Source organism: Triticum urartu, chromosome 3A (genome assembly GCF_056163025.1).
Source record: "Triticum urartu cultivar PI428250 chromosome 3A, HENAU_Tu73, whole genome shotgun sequence".
In the NCBI taxonomy this organism is placed as follows: domain Eukaryota; kingdom Viridiplantae; phylum Streptophyta; class Magnoliopsida; order Poales; family Poaceae; genus Triticum; species Triticum urartu.
The window spans coordinates 738,059,627-738,083,258 of NC_141875.1; the positions used below are offsets into that span (position 1 = coordinate 738,059,627).

Consider the following 23,632-nt stretch of genomic DNA (forward strand, 5'->3'; position numbering starts at 1 on the left):
CGGAATAAGGGGACACGATCTCTGCTTTAACAAGACGTGCTAAAGAAACCGCCTCGCATGATGCGCTGAGGTGGGATAATAAAATGACTTGGATAAAGGCTTGGTCGTGGTGTGTCACACTACGGAATACGTCAGCAGATTAGATTTGTGTAAATATTATTCTCTCTATGGCAATATGTGGAAACTTATTTTGAAGAGCCGGACACTATCTTTGTGTTCAAAATCTTCTATGAAGTACTTGGAGGAGGAACCCGCCTTGCAATGCCGAAGACAATCTGCACGCCGGACTCATCGTCATTGAAGCCTGGTTCAGGGGCTACTGAGGGAGTCCTGGATTAGGGGGTGTCCAGATGGCCGGACTATACCTTAAGCCGGACTCCTGGACTATGAAGATACGAGATTGAAGACTTCATCCCGTGTCCGAAAGGGACTTTCCTTGGCATGGAAGGCAAGCTTCGCGATACGGATATGCAGATCTCCGATCTCATGGTAGATTTACTCTTGTACTACCCATATCATTAATATTAATTAAGCAGGACGTAGGGTTTTACCTCCATCAAGAGGGCCCGAACCTGGGTAAAACTTCGTGTCCCTTGCCTCCTGTTACCATCCGGCCTAGACGCACAGTTCGGGACCCCCTACCCGAGATCCGCCGGTTTTGACACCGACAACCATGTATTTACTACCCCAGATCACTGTCATCAACCCCCAGGACTCCAGCCAATCCATTCCAAGAATCATGTCGTAACTGCCCAAAGGGAACAGCTTCAGAGTAGACTGGAACCGATGCCCCTGTATCTCATACTCACAGACCGACACTTCCATAGTGCAGCTTGTCACAGCTCCATCCGCCACCTTCACTCGCAAGGGTCATGACATAGGTTGAACTTCAGGCAAAGACTCTGCAATGTCAGTGTTGATAAAGCTATGGGAGGATCCAGAGTCAACCAGCATCAACAACGTCTTGCCGTTAAGTGTGCCTAGCATGCGGAAGGCCTTTGGATCTTCGGTTCCTGTGGATGCAGCAGTGGATAATAGGAAAAGATCATCCTCTGAAGTGTCCTGTGACGCCGGAGATTCAGGCGGCGTGGGTGGCATCAACAAACCCACGAGTTCCTCCACGACATGTAATGGCACCGTGGCCACACGAACATGGCCAGGACCCCAACGGTCGCCACAAGTGAAACAGAACATGCGTGCCTTGCGGTAGGCTTGTAGTGTGCGGAGCTTGTCGTCCATTGGCGAATTGGCAATGGGGATCCGTGCATTATCTGGACTGCGCGGCCATCTGTCCCACCCAATCCGGCCGAGGAAGGCGATCCCTTAGAAAGAACCCCCGCCGAAGGCACCACCACTGGCAAAGGCGGTCTGGCCGTGAAGAGACATCCCTTGGAGGAGGGGGATTGTCCCTTCTGCCCAGCCGCGGCCTCCTGGTCCTGGCGCACCATGTCGATGACCTCCTCCTGCAATTCAGCAAGAGCCATAGAAGTTTCCAAATCCTTGGGACCATGAAGCATAACGGCAACTTTCATACCATGATGCAATCCATCCATAAAATGCATGGTAAAGAACAAGGGATCCCAAGAACTGTGATGAGCTAACAAACTATGCATAGCTACATTAAAGTGCTCTGCATATTCTAAGACTGATCCTTGCTGTTTAAGCCTGGAAAATTTGCAAAGCAACTGCTGAAATTCAGACCTCACAAATTTGTCTAAGACAGACCCAACGAACTGATCCCAATTAGCGGATTTAATGTGTGCATGTGACCATTCTAACCTCAAGGCACCAACCCCTGTGAAATTTACCACAGCAGTATCAATCCAGACAGATGGATCGACTGCTCAAATATGAAAATATGCCTCACAACGATCCAACCCGTGGGATTATCACCGTCAAACTCTGGACAGTCGACCCGAGAATTGCTCGCTCTAACACCTTGGACTCCACTTGAACGGCCTAATTCACTAGGATTTGGAATTGAAACCGTAGGGAAGGGGGTCCGGAACGTACCATTGACCAGGACCGGCGTTTGGAGGAGTGATCCCCCAAACGGCAGGGCCCGTAGAGGTGTTGCAGCGCGACGGCCACTTGGCCCGTGGCCGTCACCACTCCCGGCTGGATCGAGCAACCGTGCGTCCACCGCTGTCGCAGGAAGGGGCGTCGTCCTCACGTCGCCACCAAGCGCTATCTTGGTCAGCTACGCTCGGATGTCGGAGATCGGCCTGAAGCCGCCCGACTGCCTCATCCACCCCTGGCCGCCACGCCGAGAGCTCGCTGACCACCGGCTCTATCGATTGGAGCACGGGCTCCATCTTGTCAAGGGACCGCTGGATCCCGAGAAGGGCTTTCACGATGCTGCTTCTCCCCTGGGCCGCCTCCTCCATCTTCTTCTACAAGTCGAGATCCGCCATGATCTGCTGGAGGCTGTGGGTCTTGGATTTCCCCAGATTGATGCAACGAATTGGCAGCGGTGGTGGGAATTTGTGGCTCTGAATATCAGATGATACGATACTTAACTCTGGCTCAATTGATCTACCATTTCGTCCTCAACAACTCGATTACAGAGAGGAATTATGTAGCAGCAAGAATTGGGGATTGAGGAACAGAGCCTGGGATGGGGTGGGAGATACACGCCCAATGGCGGCCAAAAGGTTGGGTGATCCAATGATACCCTAGCACTCCACTCACTCACTACATATACGGTCTTCACTTGCTCCAGACTGGGACGATGTAGCGGCTGTTGGGCCTTCTCTCCCGTTTGGGCTGGGTTGGAGTTGAGTTAACGCCTGTCTTTGAGCCCACCGTAGTAGTTCCCGTGACATTCCTTCCCCGTTTAGATTTGGCTTGAACCCAAGCCAAGGATCTGGGAAAGCGAGACTTGAGAGGAATTGCATCTTCCCAGGGCGCCAATGAAGCTGGGAACCCAGACCAGTGAACCAGCACTTGCTCGACTTGACACGTCCCACATTGCATGACGCGACGCTGCACGATCTCCTCAGGTACCTGGAACTGCAAGAAGTCATCATCCAGAGTAGGCAACTCTGGCATGATCGCGGTCTTGGGAGGAACAGCAGCCCGGAGCTGAGAGACATGCACCACCGGGTGAATCCTTGCGTGCTCCGGTAAGTCAAGCTTGTAAGCCACTTCCCCGACACGCTGCAACACCTGAAAAGGACCTAAGTAGCGGAAGGAAAGTTTATGGTTAGCTTGAGTTGCCACCGAAGATTGGGCGTATGGCTGCAACTTCAGGTAGACCCAATCATGGACCACAAACACTCTGTCAGATCGGTGTTTGTCCGCATTTTCCTTCATCCATTGGCGAGCCCGAGTCAGGTGTTGTCGCAGAAGGGCCACCATTGTTGCTCGGTCTTGCGTCCATTGCGCCAAATTTGTCACAGTAGCATCGGCCACATTGGAGATACCAAAGAATCTTGGCTTGTGTCCATACAACACCTCAAACGGAGTTGATTTGAGCGCGGAATGGTATGGCGTATTGTACCAGAACTCTGCCAAGGATATCTAGTCCATCCATTTGCGAGGGCAATTGTGGACGAAACATCGCAAGTAAAGCTCCATGCATTGGTTGACTCACTCTGTGGTGCCATCTGTCCGAGGATGCCGAGCAGAGGAGATATTCAATTTGATATGAGAGAGTTTAGCAAGCTCCTGCCATACCTTGATGGTGAAAATCCCGTCCCTATCCAAGACCAATTTATCTAGAAGCCCATGCAATTTGAAGACATAGTCCATGTAAGCCTTCGCTACTTGGAAAGCTGAAAATGGATATCGAAGTGGTATGAAATGTGCATAACGTGTGAGCTTATCCACAACAACCAGAATTGAATTGAACCCTCTTGATGTAGGCAATCCCTCCACAAAGTCAAGAGTGACCATCTCCCATGCTTCCCTGGGCACCGGCAATGGCTGTAGCAATCCTGGGTACTTAACATGCTCTGGTTTAGCTTGTTTGCACACATAACACTGTTTCACAAATGCCTTGATGGTTTGCTTCAATTGCGGCCAAGCAAAATTCTGACAGACACGACTGTAGGTTTCTTGGACTCCAGAGTGCCCCCCAATTGGTCCTGAGTGCAGTTCTTCCAACACCTTTTTCTGGACAGCAGGGTTGTTGCCAATCCACACTCGCCCCTTGTAGCGAATCATACCATGGGAAAATAAAGCATAAAGCAACAAAAAAACAAAAAAAGCCACCTACTGGGCCACCACGGCCTGAATACGACTAGAAACCCAACCATGGGCCAGGATTCAGGCCCGCAGTAGGCCCAGTAGGCCCACAGGCATTGCAGTGACAGATTAGGCCCGAAAGCCTGCAGTTGAGAGGAGCTCGAGAGGGTGGGCGTAGCATCGCTTATAAACCACTCCCGAGCCCTCTCAACTAGCGAGGTGGGACTAAACTTTTGGGCGCGGGGCAGCACAAGGCCATTGGTCCCGGTTGGTGGCACCAACCGGGACTAAAGGGGGGCATTGGTCACGGTTCGTCGCACCAACCATGACCAATGCCCCCTTTAGTCCCGGTTGGTGCCACCAACCGGGACCAATGGCCGCCGCTTCCCGCCCTTTGGGCTGCTGAAAAGAGGCCTTTTGTCTCGGTTGGTGGCACCAACCGGGACTAAAGGGGGGCATTGGTTATGGTTTGTGCCACGAACCGTGACCAATGCCTTTGCTATATAAGTCACATTTCCCTCGCAGTTGCCCCCGACGACGCCGAGCACATCGACGCCGCCAGGCTGCCCCAACGCCGCCCGCCGCCCCGGCTGTCGCCGTCGCCCGCGCCCCGAGTCGTCGTCGCCCGCGCCCTCGCCGGCCGTCGCCCGCGCCCTCGCCCGACGCCGTCGCCCGCGCCCTCCCCCGAATCCGTCGCCCGTGCCCTCGGCCGACACCATCGCCGCGCACCGCCGTCCCCTGCCTCGACGCGCGCCGCCCCTGCCGCTTCGCCGTCGCCGTGCCGCCGTCCCCTGCACCGACGCATCGCCGCCTCTGTGAGCATGCACCGCACCCCCGCCGCCGCCGTGCATTTTTTTCTTATATATGCTATTTTTTGATGTATGTTCATATATGTATGTATGTATTTTTTACATGTTTTTTGTATGTATGTAATTATTTTTTCAATTGTAATTATGTTTAAAAAAAAGTTTAGGTTAGTTTCATTTTATCTATATATGCTCTCTGATTTAGTACATTTTAGGTTAGTTTCATTTTAAAAAAAGTTTTATATATTTAGGAAGAAGGAATAGAAGGAAGAAAATGTTTTATATATGAGGGTCGAGACGGGGTCGAGAGGGGGTCGTCGAACATGAGAGGAAAAAAAAGAGAGGGGTCGACGGTCGAGAGGGGGTCTAGGGTCGCCGAGAGGGGAGAGGAAGACGAGGAGAAACAAATAAGAAGAAGAAAAAATAAGAAAAAGAAGAGGAGAAGAAGAAAGGAATAGAGGAGAAGAAGAGAAAAATAGAATATATATTCTATTTTTCTCTTCTTCTCCTCTATTCCTTTCTTCTTCTCCTATTGTTTTTCTTCTTTTTTTTCTTCGACACGTGGGGGGGGGTCGAGAACGTCGGACATTCATGAGAGAGGCGAGGAAGAAGGGGAAGAAGAGGGAGAAGAAGAGGAGAGGAGGAAGAGGAAGTCTTCTCCTCTATTCTTTCTTCTCTTCTTTTTTCTTCTTCTTCCTATATGTATTAGTTTTTTTATTTAGGTTGTTAATTAGTAGATATTAATTTTGTTCATATATGTATGGATGCATGTGATATATATGTATGCATGTATTGGGTATGTCGTTGTCGATATACCCCCTACCCGATAACTTCGACATGAGGGGGTCAAGAGGGGGTCTATGGTCGTCGAGGGTTTGAGGGGTCGAGGGGTCCAGGGTTGTCGAGGGTTCGAGGGGTCGAGGATCGCCGAGGGGTCGAGAGAGGTTTCCTAGTGTCAAAGTATTGAAGAAATCCATGGCTTCATCATTAGCTGGAAGTAACCAGGGCATGACGAAGTCCTCCAAAGTTATTTTGGAATGGTGTCCCGGATAGGATAATTTGCCTTTTTGTATGAATTTCAGCAAAGGCCTTCCAAATAACGATATTTGGAAGGTTCTTGCTCAACTTTGTACCAAAAAGCGAATTATCTTATCTGGGACTCCATTCCAAAATAACTTTGGAGAGCTTCGTACCATCATGCACCTGTTACTTTCGCCTAATGATGAAGACATGGTTTTGTTGAATCCTTTGACACTAGGCAACCTCCCGACCCCTCGGCGGTCCTCTCGAACATGAGAGGAAGAAGAGGATCACCAAGGGGTCGAGGGTTCCAGGGTCGTCGAGGGTTCGAGGGGTCGAGGATCGCCGAGGGGTCGAGAGAGGTTTCCTAGTGTCAAAGTATTGAAGAAATCCATGGCTTCATCATTAGCCGGAAGTAACCAGGGCATGACGAAGTCCTCCAAAGTTATTTTGGAATGGTGTCCCGGATAGGATAATTTGCCTTTTTGTATGAATTTCAGCAAAGACCTTCCAAATAACGATATTTGGAAGGTTCTTGCTGAACTTTGTACCAAAAAGTGAATTATCCTATCTAGGACTCCGTTCCAAAATAACTTTGGAGAGCTTCATACCATCATGCACCTGTTACTTTCGCCTAATGATGAAGACATGGTTTTGTTGAATCCTTTGACACTAGGCAACCTCCCGACCCCTCGGCGATCCTCTCGAACATGAGAGGAAGAAGAGGATAAAAAAGAAGAGGAAGAAGAAAAAAAAGAGGAGAAGAAAGAATAGAGGAGATCTTCTCCTCTATTCTTTCTTCTCCTCTTTTTTTTCTTCTTCTTCCTCTTTTTTTTATCGGGAACGAGGGTCGTCGAGGGACATAGATGTAGTGTCGTCGTTGTCAATATATACCCCCTCCCGATAGCTTCAACATGTGGGGGGTCGATATTACCCCCTCCTTGAAGCGTTCTCGAGGCCACCCCAAACCCTTGAAGCGTTGTCAAGGCCACCCCAAACCCTAGAGAAGCAGCATCGAGGCCACTAATTAATATATATGATTCCTTACTATGATTAGGTAGCTAGTTCTACGTTTGCCACTAATATATCCATCGTCATGTTTGAATAATAATTGCCATGTTGTAAATATTTGTAGAAACTATGGACACCGCCCGAGACGAAGCAAAAGAAGCGTTGTTGAGGGACATAATCGTAGAAGGAAGTGATGCCGTCTCGTTGTTTCTCAACGACACGGATGGTCTGGAAGGAGAGGGTGAAGAAGCTGGCTACGGTGACCTAATGCCGGTGCAAGAAGGAGACCGTGATGACGGCTCCGGTGACCGAACCGAGTCCGGCCAGGTATATATATTAGTTAAGCCTGTGCTGACTAGCTAATTGATGCATTCATTGTTTTGGTATGTACACATATTAATTAAATCTTTGTTCTTTTTTCTAGCCCTCCGGATCGAGCACAACTTCGGTAAAGAGACGAGGCCCGAAGAAAAACTTGAGCTCGGATGAAAGGTTTGAGATCATAGCAATCGCGCCCAATGGCCAACCGATTGAACCCATCCGAACAAAGAACGCATTTGTTGCTCAGTGCGGGGTTCTGGTTAGGGACAAGATCCCGATCAGCATCCAGCAATGGTTTAAGCCGGCTACAGAAGACCCTGAGGTGTCTTATGTCAATGATATGCAGAAAAATGATCTTTGGAATGAGCTGAAGTCAAATTTCACCCTACCGCCAGAGGATAATCCAGAGAACCCAGTTAAAGAGCAATTAATCAAGTCTTTTGCTCTTAAGAGGATGGCAGAACTATTCAGGAGGTGGAAGAAAGAGCTGAATAAGTTTGTCGAAAATGATGAGACACCAGAATTCAAGGGCAGATATGAGAAGATCAGAGATCACTGGCCCGCATTTGTGGCCCACAAGACATCGGAAAAGAGTAAGAAGATGTCGGCGACAAACAAGCAAAATACTGCGAAGAAGAAGCATCACCATCGCATGGGGTCAGGTGGCTACCTCGTAGCCCGGCCTAAGTGGGCCAAGACTGAGAATGATCTAGTTGATAAAGGGATCGAACCAGAGACAATTAACTGGCCAGACCGTTGCCGGACTTGGTTCTTCGGGGCTGGCGGAACCTTGGACCCTATAACAGGGAAGTGCATTTGGACGAACGATCAAATGGACATACCAGTCAGGAAGCTTAAGCAGTATATCAAAGCAGCGCAGCAAGGGACGTTCTTTCCAGACAGAGAGAACGACGAGCTCACAATGGCCCTCGGGAATCCTGAGCACCCTAGACGGACACGAGGCACGCCAGGCTCCATTCCGTGGAAGGTTGGGTTTCCGGACGCAGGCGGTTACAAATCCCATGAGAGGAGGAAAAAAGTGCAGCAGACCCAAATGCAGGCGCTGCAAGCAAGGGTAGACGCGATAGAGGAACGAGAAGCAAATCGCAGCAAACGTACTGCCGAAGATTCCCCCGAAGCTAACCCGCCATCTTAGCACAGAAGCAGCATGGCTTCCACCAAGCTGCTTCAGCCGGAGCATGCCTTGACGGCTCCTGCCAGCTATCCCGTGAATGCTATCACAGAGTCTCAAAATTGCCACCTTATGACGCAATGGATGAATTTGAAGGTCAAGGCGGCTGTTGGCTCTGTTTATCCTACTGAACCCGGCGCAACTTTTCACTGCCGGCCGATTCCAGAAGGATATGCTAGGGTGATGGTGCATGAAATAATGGAGGGATTTGAGGACCTCCAGCTTGACCACCCTACCGGTGAAGGGGAGACTAGGCTGGGGTCTGCTCTGAAGACTCCATGCCTATGGCGGAAGGAGCTCATCAACCTTCCAAACTGGACGCCACCACCTCCTCCTCCTCCTCCGGCAAGTCAGGGCACTCCGCCTCCTCCACCGCCTCCTCCTCGGACGAGTGACGATCAGGGCACTCAACCGGCTCCTTCTCCAGCGCGTGGCGCCACTCTGCCTCCTTCTCCGCCTGCGCCAACGCGCCCGAGCAGCCAGCCTCCTCCTTCTCCGCCTCGTCAGCAAGGGCGGAAGAGACCTGCTGCCGCTCTGGCTACTCCGGCGCGTTGTAGTCCTTCTCCTCCGCCTCGTAAGAAAGTAAAGAAGACAACCACTCCGTCTGCTCGGTCGGTGTCTAACAGTACAACCAGAGGCGGGAGGACATACAGATTCGGTCCTTCTCTGAAGACTCCAGAGAAGTTTCCATACGAGAGGACCCCGGAGGAGAACGCCGAGATCGCACGAATTGAAGTGGATGACTGGTTTCAAGGGTTGAAAGCAAAGAGACATCCACTTCCGGAGGAGAAGGTAGATCCGGTGAAAGCGAAGCGCACTCTGGCTTCCCTGACAAAACCACCGAAGTCTCCGCCGAAAGGAAACTATGAGCGCATTATTGGAATTGAATTTGCCGAAGTGGAGCGGTCGGGAAGTACTGTCAGTGATCAAAGGCTGAAAGAACGACGAGCTGGGAAACAAATTGCCCAGCTCGGCGAACAAGCGAAGCAATCGTGCCCCACGCTCAAGGTGCCTAGCCACAACGTCGCTAATGATCCGAGGATGGTGCCCGGTTATAGCAATCTTGCAGATTACCTGCCCGACGATGTACATTATGAACCCATGGACGTGCATATACAAAGATACGAGTACGGGAAGCCTCTCGTCAAAGATGAAAGATCTCTATCAATGATGATGCGAAGATTGCATGATTGGTACTTGAAAATCTGCAGAGACTCTGGGGGGAGGAGTACTTTGTATGTGAAAGTTAAAAAGGAGCATGACCTCGTTGGAATTGAACTGTTGCCTGTTCCATTTGAGGAGTTCTATCAGTTTTTCAATCAATTGGCCCTCGATAAAACAACGGTCGCCTGCTACTGTCTGTAAGTAGTACTACTTCTGTCATTAAGTCTCTCTATATAGCTCAGCTCTTTCATTGCTTGTATTTATAATCATCCTCACTATATTATGCAGATTGAAGATCGCCGAATTGAAGAAAAGACAAGTCGGTGATATTGGGTTCATTAACACATATCTCATAGATGCAACTCAGGTTAAATTTCATGCTGCAGCTCCCGAGGCCAACTTGCTATGATCATTCGTAATAAATGAAAACAAAGATATAATACTCTTTCCTTACAACTTCAAGTGAGTGTTACTGTCTTGTGCGTATTCGGTTTCCCTTATATATTAGTCAAGGTTATAGTAATGTAATTGATGAGTTATGCATGCGTGTGCAGTTTCCACTATATTCTCCTAGAGATTAAGCTTGAGCAAGGACTAGTAACCGCCTTAGACTCAAGACGAAAAGATCCCCTGGACTATGCAGACATGACTCAAATACTCGAGAAGTAAGTTAAATCGATCATTATCCACCATATCAGCAACTTTGTTCATTTCCTGATATATCAAGTAAGTTTTCTTTGTCCGGCAGGGTTTGGAGAAAATTCACCAGAAAAGCTCCGGGACTGCCGAAGGAGCTGCAATTTAGACACCCGAAAGTAAGTACTATAGTAGCATGTTCCGCGCATCTACTAGTCATTCAAGCGCTAGTTTCGTCAATACCATTTGGCATTCTTGCTTATCAGTTTGATTGACCTCTATTTCTTGTAAAGTGGTTGTGGCAGGAACAAGGGAATGATTTTTGTGGATACTACATTTGTGAGTCCATCCGCCACACGACCTGTGAGCGGGGCTACACTGACGAACAATATGAAGTACGTAAATAACAACATTCACAATTTATTTTATTACCATCATTTGTGTTGAGTTTCATTCATTCATATATATATATATGTATTGACCCCCTTCTTTAAATTAGATGTTTCGGAAGCGGGATGAACTCCTAGCACCAGCTCGCATGCGAGCAATTCAAGAGGAATTGGCGGCATTCTTTCTTGACCACGTGATCCCTGAAGACGGAGAATTCTATGTCGACCCTGAGTCCGTATGATTATATTTGTAAGAGATAATTATTGTATATATGTAGCCGGTAGTGTCGGATAGATATACGAGAACTTGTTGTTCGACCAATCTCTCGGAGAAGGAGAGGTGGTCGATATCACTTCTCTCTGTATGCATATATGTTCATGACGATCTTCTGTTTCCTTCGTTTGCTTACTAGCTAGCTAGCGTGTCTAGTCCTCTCTATACGTATGTATAGTACGTAGCGTCGACCAAGCACGGACATAAGAGAGGACACTTCTCTCTATTAATTATAGCTAGCTAACACAATATATGAAACACCTAAATTAACCCCCCAACCCCCCCCCCCTTTCAAAAAAAACAAAAACCCCAGCCACAGAAATGCTGACGCGTGGATGCCTATTGGTCCCGGTTGGTGCCACCAACCGGGACCAAAGGGTCTCCTTCCTGGGCTCCACGCACAGGCCACGTGGAGGCCCATCTGTCCCGGTTCTGGATTGAACCGGGACTAATGGGACAGGGCATTAGTACCGACCCTTTAGTCCAGGTTCCAGAACCGGGACAAAAGGCCCTTACGAACCGGGACAACAGGCCCTTTTTCTACCAGTGTTCACTCGGCTTTCTTTTCAAGAAGCTGGTAACGGCCGGCGGCATCTTTCAACTCAACGGCCGTTTTGGCTATTTTTCCTTGCTTTGGCAATGTGCAGCCTGTTCGTCCCTCAGCTCTTCGACCGCCTTTAGAGCGGCCGCATCACAATTCCTGGCTTGTTCCTTGGCTTGGGCACGTTCCGCCCGAAGGGTCTCCACGACGGCAGCTCCATCTGCAGTCACAACATATTAAAGATACTGGCATCATGCTCCTCTTACTATGTGTTGATCACCGGAGAAATCACATACCCTGTGCCTCGTCGAGCCGCTTGTTCACAAGCACGATGTCGGCATCTGCCGCATCAAATTGCCGCTTTAGCTCGGCAAACTCATCAGTCCGGCTAGCCACCGGACCTTCAGCCACCTGCACATGATGGAAGTCTGATTATTACCTGGGACTATGATCCTATGTTTGCCGCCGTTCTCGACGGCAACCAGAGTCTCAGGGGCTACTATCTTCATAGGGCACACCTAACATGTGTGGTACTGTAAAAACATACACTATTTCACGTACCTCAAAGCCTTTCACCAGACTCATAAAAGCTTCGTGCAACCCGCTTTCGGCGGATGAAATCCTCTTAATCACTGTACCCACTAGCGTACTATGCACTTCTGAGATGGCCGCCTGCTCCAAAAGATCCTTCAGTGCATCCGATCGCACACCGGATGTTCCAGACTCTTTCTATTGCTCTCCTTAGGAGCTTAATACTGAGGACTTCGGTGGCCGAAGGATTACCCTCTGGCCTTGGCGGATCAGGAGAAACCTTCCGCGACGACACTTCAGGGTCGCCCGCCTCATGAGGCGGGGTGGCATGGGGAGGTGTTTCGCTCTCCATCATCTCCGAAAGAAGATCCCCCGAAAACGAACTCTGTCGAGAAGGGCTATGATCCGAACTACAAAGATATATGCTTTGGTTATTGTCTTCAGAAGTAATGTAGGATATTTTTGCTATGAAGTACTTTTTGGTTACTTACAGCTCGGTAGAGGGCTGATCCCCTTGCGGGCACTGTGCGGCAAAAGTACCCTCCGTGGTAGGACCCTCTGGCAAAGATTTCTTCCCCCGTTTGAAACCTTTGTTTCCGGGTCTTCAGAGGTGGTCCTCTTCCTTGCTTGGGGAGAGGGAATTTCAGATTCTTCTCCCTGGTTATCCTCCTTCGTGGAGGCGCTAATTCCCCTGGATTGGATGAATAATGAGTGAGGCATGCTTTCAGCCTCTTTATTCCCCCCTTTATCTTCCCTTGAGGGCACCTGATAAGGCGCCGGCTCGAGCATTCTGGCTAGTACTGGATTTGCTGAGCCTTCGGGAAGGGGGGCCGAACACCTGATCATCTTCGCCTTTGTTACCCAGTCCTGGTCAAGGAGCGACTTTTCATAATGATGTTATGATAAATAAAAAGACAGTGTGTTCGGCCACGGGATTATTTACTTGGGTATCTGGGCGATTACAGCTCAGACCCGCATCCTCGGTGGTGTCTGGACACTTTATTTGTGGTCCGAAGAACAATTTGTACATCTCTTCGAGCGTCATGCCGATGAAGTGCTGAATAGTTCACGGTCCTTCCGGGTTGAATTCCCACATTCGGAGGGGGTGACGTTTGCAAGGCGGGACTCGACGAACTAGCATGACTTGCATTACCGTGACCAGGCTGACATCTCTCTCAAGGAGATCTCGGATGCGACTCTGCAATATCGGCACATCATTTACTGGCCCCCAATTCAGCCCCTTGTTGATCCATGACATCACTTGTAGTGGGGGACCCGAGCGAAAGGCAGGGCGGCTACCCACTTGGTACTTCGGGGAGCTGTGATATAAAACCACTCCCGTTGCTATAAACCAGACACCTCTGGGACAGGAACCCTCTGGCCACGGAACATCAGCACTTTTGCTTATTAAGGCACCTCCGCACTCGGCGTGTCGCCCCTCGATCATCTTTGGCTTCACATTGAAAGTCTTGAGCCACAGGCCGAAGTGTGGGGTAATGCGGAGGAAGGCCTCACACACGACGATGAACGACGAGATGTGAAGGAGGGAATCTGGGGCCAGGTCATGGAAATCCAGTCCATAATAGAACATGAGCCCCCTAACAAAGGGATCCAAAGCGAGGCCTAGCCCTCGGAGGAAGTGAGAGATGAATACAACGCTCTCGCCGGGTTCGGGAGTGGGGATGACCTGCCCTTGAGCAGGCAGCCTGTCCGAGATTTCGAGGGTCAAATACCTGGCCTCTCTTAGTTTCTTGATGTCTTCCTCTGTGACAGAGGAAGGCATCCACCGACCTTGAAGGTTGGATCCGGACATGGTTGAAGGTCCGAAGCACCTGATCTGAGCCTTGGGTGTTGGAACTCGAGGCGGGGGAAGGATTCGATTGAGTACAAGAGGGAAAAAAGAACAGGCCTTGGCCTCTTTATAAAGAGGGTGAATATCAAGCGTCCTCCTCGTGGCTGTTTGGGACTTGCCTAAATCGAGGAGTCATACCAACGGGCACGATTGGGGTACCCACGTCCGTATTGATGAGAATCCCGTAATAAGGGGGACATGATCTCTGCCTTGACAAGACGTGTCAAGAAAACCGCCTCGCGATATGTGCAGTGCTGATTGAGAAAAATGGTTCGAATAAAGATCGGGCCATGGCATGATGTCATGTTGCTAAACGTGTCAGCGGATTAGATTTGTGGAAATATTATTCTCTCTACGGTGGTATGTGGAACTTATTTTGCAGAGCCGGACACTATTCTTGTGTTCAAAATCTTCTATGGAGTATTCGGAAGAAGAACCCGTCTTGCAATGCCGAAGACAAATCTTCGCACCAGACTCATCGTCATTGAAGCCTGGTTCAGGGGCTACTGAGGGAGTCATGGATTATGGGTCTCCGGACAGCCGGACTATATCCTTTGGCCGGACTGTTGGACTATGAAGATACAAGATTGAAGACTTCGTCCCGTGTCCGGATGGGACTCTCCTTGGCGTGGAAGGCAAGCTTGGCAATACGGATATGTAGATCTCCTCCCTTGTAACCGACTCTGTGTAATCCTAGCCCCCTCCGGTGTCTATATAAACCGGAGGGTTTAGTCCGTAGGAGAACAGACAATCATACCATAGGCTAGCTTCTAGGGTTTAGCCTCTACGATCTCGTGGTAGATCAACTCTTGTAATACTCATATCATCAAGATCAATCAAGCAGGACGTAGGGTATTACCTCCATCAAGAGGGCCCGAACCTGGGTAAACATTGTGTCCCTCGCCTCATGTTAACATCCGCCTTAGACGCACAGTTCGGGACCCCCTACCCGAGATCCACCGGTTTTGACACCGACAGTCATAACTTTACGCTTTTCTATCAGTTGCTCGACAGTAATTTGTTCACCCACCGTATTATTTGCCTTCAGGAGAGCAGCCTCTAGTGAAACCTATGGCCCCCGTGTCTATTTTCCATCATATTAGTTTCCGATTTACTATTCTTGCAATCTTTTATTTTCATATCTATATACCAAAAAACCAAAAAATATTTTATCTTTTATTAAGTTTTATTTATGCCGCTCTTCCTCCTCGCTTTCATGGCCTCCTCCTCCGCTGCCATGTGCCGCTCTTCCTCCTCGCTTTCATGGAGGCAGCCGCCAACGGCGACTAGTAGGAGGCCTCCTCCTCCTGGTCCTTGTCGCACACGACGAGGGGCGGCGAGGTGCCAGCCCACACGTGTTGGATGCCGAGCTGGCGCTGCTCGTCATGCTCTAGGGCGAACTAGACCTCCCAATCAGGAGAGTCTGCTGTGTGACGAGGTTGAGGCGTTGCCGGCATCACCTGCTACCGCCGGCACCGCACCTCCATCGCGTGTGCACGCGCCCTCCGCGGCACCGCCGCCCTCCACGCATCCAAATGCCAGTCATGTGGCATGCTGATGTCGGGGTACGAGATGGGAATGCGGTGCTCTCAATGCCACCTCGCCTGGTGCACTGGGACGCTTATCCGCTGCCTCGTCGAGCAGGCGGGCGTCGAAAGAAGCGGGGGAGCGCGTGCGAAGGGCCAGCGGGGGCCTAGCTCTTCTTCTTGCCGGCGAAGAAGCCCATGGTGGCGCGTGGAATGGTGGCTAGGGTTGTCGCAGAAGGCGGAGCAAAAGGGTGGCTAGATGGAGACGGGAGGCTGGAAGAGGATGAGGACACCACCCTCCCCCCCCCCCCACACACACATGCTCAGATTAAAAAAGGTCGCCCATCGTCGCTGACGTGTGGGCCCACGGTCTGCGGTCATCATTAATAAAGACGTAGGAGGTATTTGACCGGCCGCCATGTGAGGACGTGGCGGAACACCGATAGGACACGTGGCGTGTTCATTTTGCGTCCACGCCGAAGCATTTCAGGACTAAATTTGGGTAGGAAATGGGTCCGCACAAAAGCGAAACAGACACGTTGGGCCAACACTTTTGTCCACGGCAACCCAAATGGACGGCGGCGGACGAAATGGGTCGCCGTGTTGGAGTTGCTCTTAGTATCCGGATGTCATCTCTGACCAGCCCAGCATGGGTTTTAGTGTTAAGCACTCATACACGGGTGGCGGGTAAGGAAGAAGAAGGTGGTAGATAGTGCTTGAGGTCGTTGTCTACCTCATACCAGCTCAGTTTACCATGTCCCTATTGTGTCCTCTTCCGCTCCTGTGGTGTTGGTTTCTCTGTTAGTTAGGTGGTCGGTTCTTCAATGTTGTTTGTCGCTCGGTCTATTGGGTTGGTTTCTCTGACCTGTGAGTCATCCTTAGTTTCCCAGTGGCTAAACCTTGCCGTTTTTCAAAGAAATGTTGGTGAGAAATACCGTTTTCTTGTCCCTGCGGATGGCTTGATGTGATGCTGCAATGCACCATGCCTATGGCAAAAAAGGCCATTGCCGCTGCAGATGCCATGAATCATCTCTATAGAGCTGGACTCAATGCATCAGATTTGAGTGGAACACAAGAAGAGTATAATAGTTTCTCCTAAGTTTGAAACAAATAGAAGAATTGTAGTAATATTTTGTGCCAATGAGTTAACAAAACAAGCAGCCTGTCAAACAATGTTGATTACATATTGCAAAGTATTATCAGAAAGCATAACCATAAGTTGAATTGTTGAGGTCACACCATGTCAAGGAGGTCTGAGTTGAAAGCTTTACCCAACCGTAATCTGAGCTTCCAAACTGGCCATTCGCCCAACAGTTTTGTGAGAATGGGCAACAAAGCTACCACAAGACAAATTGCAATAGCCAACCAATGGAGATGTGGAGCCAGCACCGTGTACAAACCAGTTGAAAAAGCTGTAGTTGTTGCCACGTATGCAAACCACATGAGCTTCTTAGTGGCGGATATGTAATAAATCAGGAACTCATAATCTCCCCACCTTGCTATGATGCATATGAAGGCGACAGCAAACGAGGAGCACATTGCTAAGACGTCAGAAATCAAGAATGCCTGAAATGCAAACTTCCTAGACATGATGGGAAGTCCCTCGCTTCCGGCGTCATTGCTGTATCCTCCAGGCAGGGTGAAGGCAGCGGCAAAGGTGACTGTCGTGATGAGGATCGCCACTAGCGAAGTGTTAGTTGTGTGTGTTTGAGTTAGTGACTTCGCTTCCTTCCTTGATTCCAAGGTCGCTTTGTGTTTGGTATGCGTGTGAAGATTATAAAGAGTGTTGGCATCTCGGGGATCAGCTCTCACCATAAGCATGCTCACTTCATTCTGCATATATTCAAAGAAGGCGCAGATGGAGATCATAGTGTAATAACAGAGCTTAGCAATTCTATTACATGGATCTATAGTATTGAGAAAAAGTGAACGAAATTATATTTGAGCATATATTTAAACTGATAAGCAAAGTGGTCGACAATGTTGGAAATAGGGAAGTACAAATATGTTACTCCCTTTGTTCCATCATGTAGTACATATAGATTTTTTGAAAAGTCAAGCATCACAAACTTTGACCAAATTTATCAAGAAAAACATTTAAATCTAGAATGCTACTACTATATCATTAGTTATAAAATGAACTTTCATACTTTATATATTTTATATATTTTGTATGTAGATATAAATAGTTATCTGTAAAACTTGGTCAAAGTTTTCAAAGTTGGACTTTTAATAAAATCTATACGCACTACATTATGGTAAATTCAGGAACGGAGTGAGTATATAAATTTATAAACAAAATTTCAATTTTTAATATAAAGTTTTCTATATCACTATTAGACTTAGAACGGAGCCAAATAGTGGACTAGAAAAACATTTGTATGTTGCGGCATTGATGGTTCTATGGTGAGTTGCTTTCAGAACAATACAGTAAAGTAGTTTCTTTTTTCTTATTTGTAACCGTGCGTGTGTATTGATAATATACATACCCAGTTTAAAGTCTTGGCATGATCAATGACATGAGCTAATACCCAAGCTGGTGTAACACCTTTGTTATCAAGCACAGTTGTGTCTATATCATCGTGAGACAGCAAAGCAGCAACCATTTTAGGATTGCACTTCTCTACTGCCAAATGTAGAGCAGTTTTACCGTTGGAGTCTCGCATGTTAATGAGTTTCCGAAGTTGTGGGGTCCTCAAAATGAATTCTGTGAACTCCACTTGATCCTCGTATACAGCTACATGGAGGGATGTCCAACAGGCATCTTGTGTTGAACGGTAAGGAGTATCAGGACAGTGTTTAAGAAGCTCTTGAGCAACATCTAGGTGACCTTCATATGCAGCACAACTAAGGAAAGGATTACCGTTACTTGGCACCTCATACCCTAAAGAGCAATCATGTTCCAGCAATACTCGTGCCATGTCAACCAGGCCACGGTATACAGCTGAACTTAGTGGAGTACACCCATTGTTATCGGCTTCTTTGGCCAGCCCAGGACGTGTTTCCATAATTCTCTTAGCCAAACCTGAAAACAAATCAGTACATGAACAACGGTTAATTAGCAAAGGGATGATGATAGTCCTTGTGAGGACTAGTAACGGTATATTAGAATAGTTCCAGAACATCAATGTACCGTGCGCTAGATAATACCGTATATTCAAATTCTTTTTCCCGGTTGTAAACTAATAGAGCAACAAAATACCAAGAGTAAACAATAATTCGGCATCTCGTTGTACTATAGAGATGAGCAGGCAACCATGCTACGAAACCACATGCACCCACACAGCGGTTGTAGGGCATCAATGGACAATTGCTACAGTCCCAAACTCGGGAAATATATACATGCACACACTGGTTCTCACCTGCGTTTCCATTTTTCACAGCAGCCTGCAAAGTGTTCTGGCCCCATGGTCCCATATGAGCAGAATCAGGAATTTCAAGTAAATTCTCTGAAATATCAGTAAAATTCCTCATCGCTGCGATATACATGGGTGACTCGTTCATTCTATTCACATGTGTCGACAGAGCCGGCTCTGCTTCTATCAGCTCCAGCGCAAGCTTCCTGTGGCCACTGCGAATGGCATGGTGCAGTGCATTGCAGCCATCAATGTCTTTTTCCAAGATTGCCTTGCCCAATCGCCGTTCACGGTACAATCGGAGTAGAACGGAAGCCAAGATGACAAATCCACTTTTCACCGCCGCGAGAAGTGGCGTCTCTCGATCCAAGTTTACTGTAGTGAGAAGAGACGCCTCCAGGGCCACCACATCCGTGCAAAATGCCTCATGGCCATGGATGGACGATATGTGAAGACAGGTGTTCCCAGCTGGAGTTGTTCTAAGAAGCATGCTTGGATTCTGCAATTCCATGGCCTTCATTAATGCGGAATCCCCGGATGTGGCTGCTTCCAGGAGGTGTTGGTCCATCCATAGCTCTTCACGTCGTCCTTCCAATGAACTAGTTGTTGATGTATTATCTGCCATCTATATTCTGATTTAACTGCAGGAGGAGAAAAATGGGAACAAATGCAATGATGGGTAAATGAGTAGCCGCTAGTTTTGAAGAGGAAATCTGTAAATCATGCCAACATTAATTCTACTTGCAATAAGGTTCCGCAAAATTATTCAAAATGGTAGCAACAGAAAACGGGGTAGTTATAGCAAATTTAAGAATAAATTAACTCGATGAAATACTAAGTAACGCACTTGGCTACAAACGAAAGTGAATGGGGTACTCCAATGGAGAAGAGAAATGCTAGCAAGCTAGCTAGATTAGGTGCTGCTTAATTCTCTTCCAATGGGGATATCTATGCTTATAATATAGTGAAAAATAACCAATGACCTACTAGCTTTATTGACCGTAAATGCACGCGTATGTTAAGAACACCCGACACGGAGAAGCTAGCTGCTAGTAGGAGCACAGTAATCCATAGCCTGACCACTTTGTGCAAAATTGAGACAAAATTGGGATGCCCACTGATCCGGGCCTAGCATCATGACTAATGGGTAGGGGGAGGAGGGTGGAGGCGGCGGCGGTTCAATGCGAGGTCGTGGCAAACTGTCAATGGCGTTTGTGGGGCTCAAGTCAAGGGGGGCGCAGGAAAATTCCGTAAAAATCAAACTAATAACAGAAGAAGATTCCCTAAACAACAAACTAGCAAGCAACGGAAGAAACGAGCCAATTACAGTCAAAACGAAACAAAACAACATCCTTTGGCATGATTAATCTCGTCGACGTAGAAGTGCACATCTCGCTCAGACAACCGCAGAGAGAACGAACGTAGTCGCACAATGAAGAGAACAGCTAGCAGGCATACTAGCATTCCATACAAGCCGATGGCAACAACTTAAGGAGTGGGAAGTCAACGCACCAATTCAGTTTGAGTTAATTTGTGCATGTATCATTTCATTAGGCATGTAATGGGGAACTTCTAATCAATATAAAACTTGACCTGACCTGTAATGAATATTAGCTGTCTTAGATCGGTGTCGGAAGGATGAGCTACAAGATTAAGATGTTGCCTTCTGATCAGAAATATAGCCCATTCTGTTTGGCTAGTGTCTCCACAATCAGAATTGAGGCATGATGGGGTCGACTGCTAACTAGAGACTAAGAATATTAACTGATGATATTAATTAGCTACGGCCCCATTTCCAGATGCATTTCCCTATAGCACTCAAATCTTGCCTAAACACATTACTGGGGCGAAAGCTAGCTGCATTTATAAAGTCTACGCAACCCTTCGGTATTACTAGCTTAATTTGTCTAGACATTCGTGCATATAGATCATTTGATATTCGTCGTCTGATGGCACCTTTAAGGACACGGCACGCCTTTGACAGCTATCGAGATCCACAACTGATCCAATAAAATAACTTGGCCTGATCAGACTGTGTTTGGTTTTCAAAGAGAAGGGGCTTTGGCCCTTTTCATCTACCAAAAAACTGACCTGCTGCATACTAGTAAACAACACCCAACATGGATCGAGGAGCTGCCAGTACATCGATCCACAAAAATTAGTACACGCCCCAGCATGTCCGCTTCTGCATGCAGAGTTGAGACAAAATTTGGGCGCCCACTGAACTAACGACAAAAGATTAATTACTCAATCATTTAGTAATTATAAGATGATTTATGTAGTACTCACTCTGTAAACTAATATAAGACATTTTAGATCACTATCTTAGTACTATTACTACCTCCGTCCTGGTTTATTAGTCCCCATTGTATTTTGTGTCAAATTTTGACCATAATTTTAACTAACAAAATGTTCATGCACGTCACCAAAAATTATATCATTGAAAACTATATTCAAATACGAATCCAAAGATATAATTTTTGTTGACATGCACTAACATTTTGTCAGTTAAATATTTGGTCAAAATTCAACACAAATTACAAAGGGACCAATAAACCAGGACAGAGGTAGTATTAGTTTACATAGGGAGTAGTTGATTAGCACGTTGATAGCATCTTTAGTAAACAGTAAAGTTGACCTGATCCAGAGTTCCAGACTCAGTGAAACGCGGTCATGGTCTAGTACTTAAAAAAATATACAAGAGTAATGTCCAAGTTTTGTGTACCCATTCAGTAAGCTACTGATACGCATTACCGTTGTAGCACTCAATTTTTGGCAAGTAACAGTCGATTCACCATAATTAGGATGGAACCTTGAGTGTCACCGCACGCTGTTAAGATCCAGAATGAAAACCTTGATGACCTGCTTGATCAGACTGTCTTTCATTTTCAATGAGCTAGGATGGGAACATGGGCTTTGGCCCTTAATGTCCTAGTATATGTATGATTCATTATAAAAACTTATCCCTCAAAGATCAATTTTGCAACTAACTAGTTGGGTTTAGCTAGATCCAATCAATTAATGAACAGCAACCCTTCGAATAAAGAAACCAGGTGCAGATAATGACCTGTTGAGTAGCTGAATGGTAACATGCAGTAACATGTTCAAACCAACTATTTTGGGTTTCCTTTTCCTTTTTTGAGATGCTATTTTGGATTGGCTGTTGTATATACTCTACTTGACCTCGGTCGAATGAGTCTGTTTAACTCAGTAGGCGCCTACATGGTCATTGCAAAACAGATATACTACTATAGCACTTTAGAATGTAAAACATGGAATATGAAGGAGTCGCCTTCCGCATGGACAGAGGAGAATAGAATACAGGATTCAAGTTTGAACTATCAATAATACAATTACTTTGATGGAAAAACTAGATGATAAACTTTCACCTTGTACTGTAGAGTTTGGACGCGGCAGTGGGGGGCGCTACATATATAGCCAGCGGATGTGGATCGGTGGGCAAGGAGCCGGTGGGTACCGGAGCAAGAACATCCGGTGTGGTAGATGTGAGTATGGGCAGCATGAAGGTGGATCTGGTGTCTTCTTTTCTGAAGTTGGGTGAGCATTTTGCATGTTTGGATTGCGGTTTTTGTGATTTTCTTAATGTGATTTATGTGCTCTTGCATTTGATGCATGAAGTTGTGATGTTTTTCATCCATTTGTCTTGGACATGGGTCCATTGCCAGCAACGTTCAAGGTGTGAAGCGGAATTGCTGTCCAAAATACTTCTCTTCTAAGTTCTAACCATGTTCTCTAAAAGACTAAATCAAACAAGGCAATGCAGTTACATATATAAAGCAAGCAAACAAAGTTAAGTTTTATCATTCCATTTCCGCTACCTGTGCATTTCGTTTTGTTGTTGTTTCCATTGTGATTTTTGAATCTAAACATCTAAGTTAGACTAGACCACTGTGTCTCACATGAGACGCAAGAAAATGTCGTTAAATCAAACTCGCAATGGAAGAAACAAGGTAGCTATAACAAGAAAAATGGGCATAAATATGGTGAAATAGCAGGTACTCACCTCACACAATAGCAGAGAGACGTAGTGGCAAAGATGAAGAGATCCAGCAGCCCGCTCACTAATGTTCGATGGAGAAGGCGAGCAGAGGGACTAATGGAGCGTTGGGAGTCATCAAGTTGATTAGCCATGTGATGGAGCATTAAACTAATGACCCCTTACATTGGCCTCCGCACTTGATTCGGTAATGTCCTTGACCAGCTGCTCAGGATCCAAGTCCTCGATTTTGTATCGTACTCCCTTCGTCCGGAAATACTTGTCGTAGAAATAGATACAAATGGATGTATCTAGAACTAAAATACATCTAGATACATCCATTCCTCGGACAAGTATTTCTAGACGAGGGAGTATTTCGCTTTTTGGTACTATTATATATGGGATCCCATGGATCTACTTCTAATAGTGATACGATACATAACTCTGGCTCAATTGATCTACCGGTTCGTCCTCAACAACTCGATTACAGAGAGGAATTATGTAGCAGCAAGAATTGAGGATTGAGGAATAGAGCCTGGGATGGGGAGGGAGATACACGCCCAATGGCGGCCAAAAGGTTTGGTGGTCCAATGATACCCTGGCACTCCACTCACTCACTACATATACGGTCTTCACTTGCTCCAGGCTGGGCCGATGTAGCGGCTGTTGGGCCTTCTCTCCCGTTTGGGCTGGGCTGGAGTTGAGTTAACGCCTGTCTTTGCGCCAATGAAGCTGGGAACCCGGACCAGTGAACCAGCACTTCCTCGACTTGACGCGTCCCACATTGCATGACGCGACGCTGCACGATCTCCTCAGGTACCTGGAACT

At 47.4% G+C, this 23,632-nt stretch overlaps 1 protein-coding gene across 2 annotated transcripts; it reads right to left on the minus strand.

Annotated features, from left to right (window-relative positions):
- Positions 1–16,530: 16,530 nt before the first annotated feature.
- Positions 16,531–22,970, minus strand: LOC125547413 (protein ACCELERATED CELL DEATH 6-like). Of its 2 annotated transcripts, XM_087514426.1 has the most exons (5): positions 22,832–22,970; positions 18,814–19,448; positions 18,315–18,476; positions 17,941–18,215; positions 16,531–17,284 (listed from the first exon to the last, which is right to left on the minus strand). In XM_087514426.1, the coding sequence occupies exons 2-5, from the start codon at positions 19,430–19,432 to the stop codon at positions 16,685–16,687; spliced, it is 1,656 nt and encodes a 551-aa protein (XP_087370552.1). In that variant the 5' UTR covers positions 19,433–19,448; positions 22,832–22,970; the 3' UTR covers positions 16,531–16,684. The 2 variants fall into 2 exon arrangements, with proteins under 2 accessions (XP_087370552.1, XP_087370551.1); XM_087514425.1 differs by having other exon boundaries at positions 17,941–18,476.
- Between the last annotated feature and the right edge of the window lie 662 nt (positions 22,971–23,632).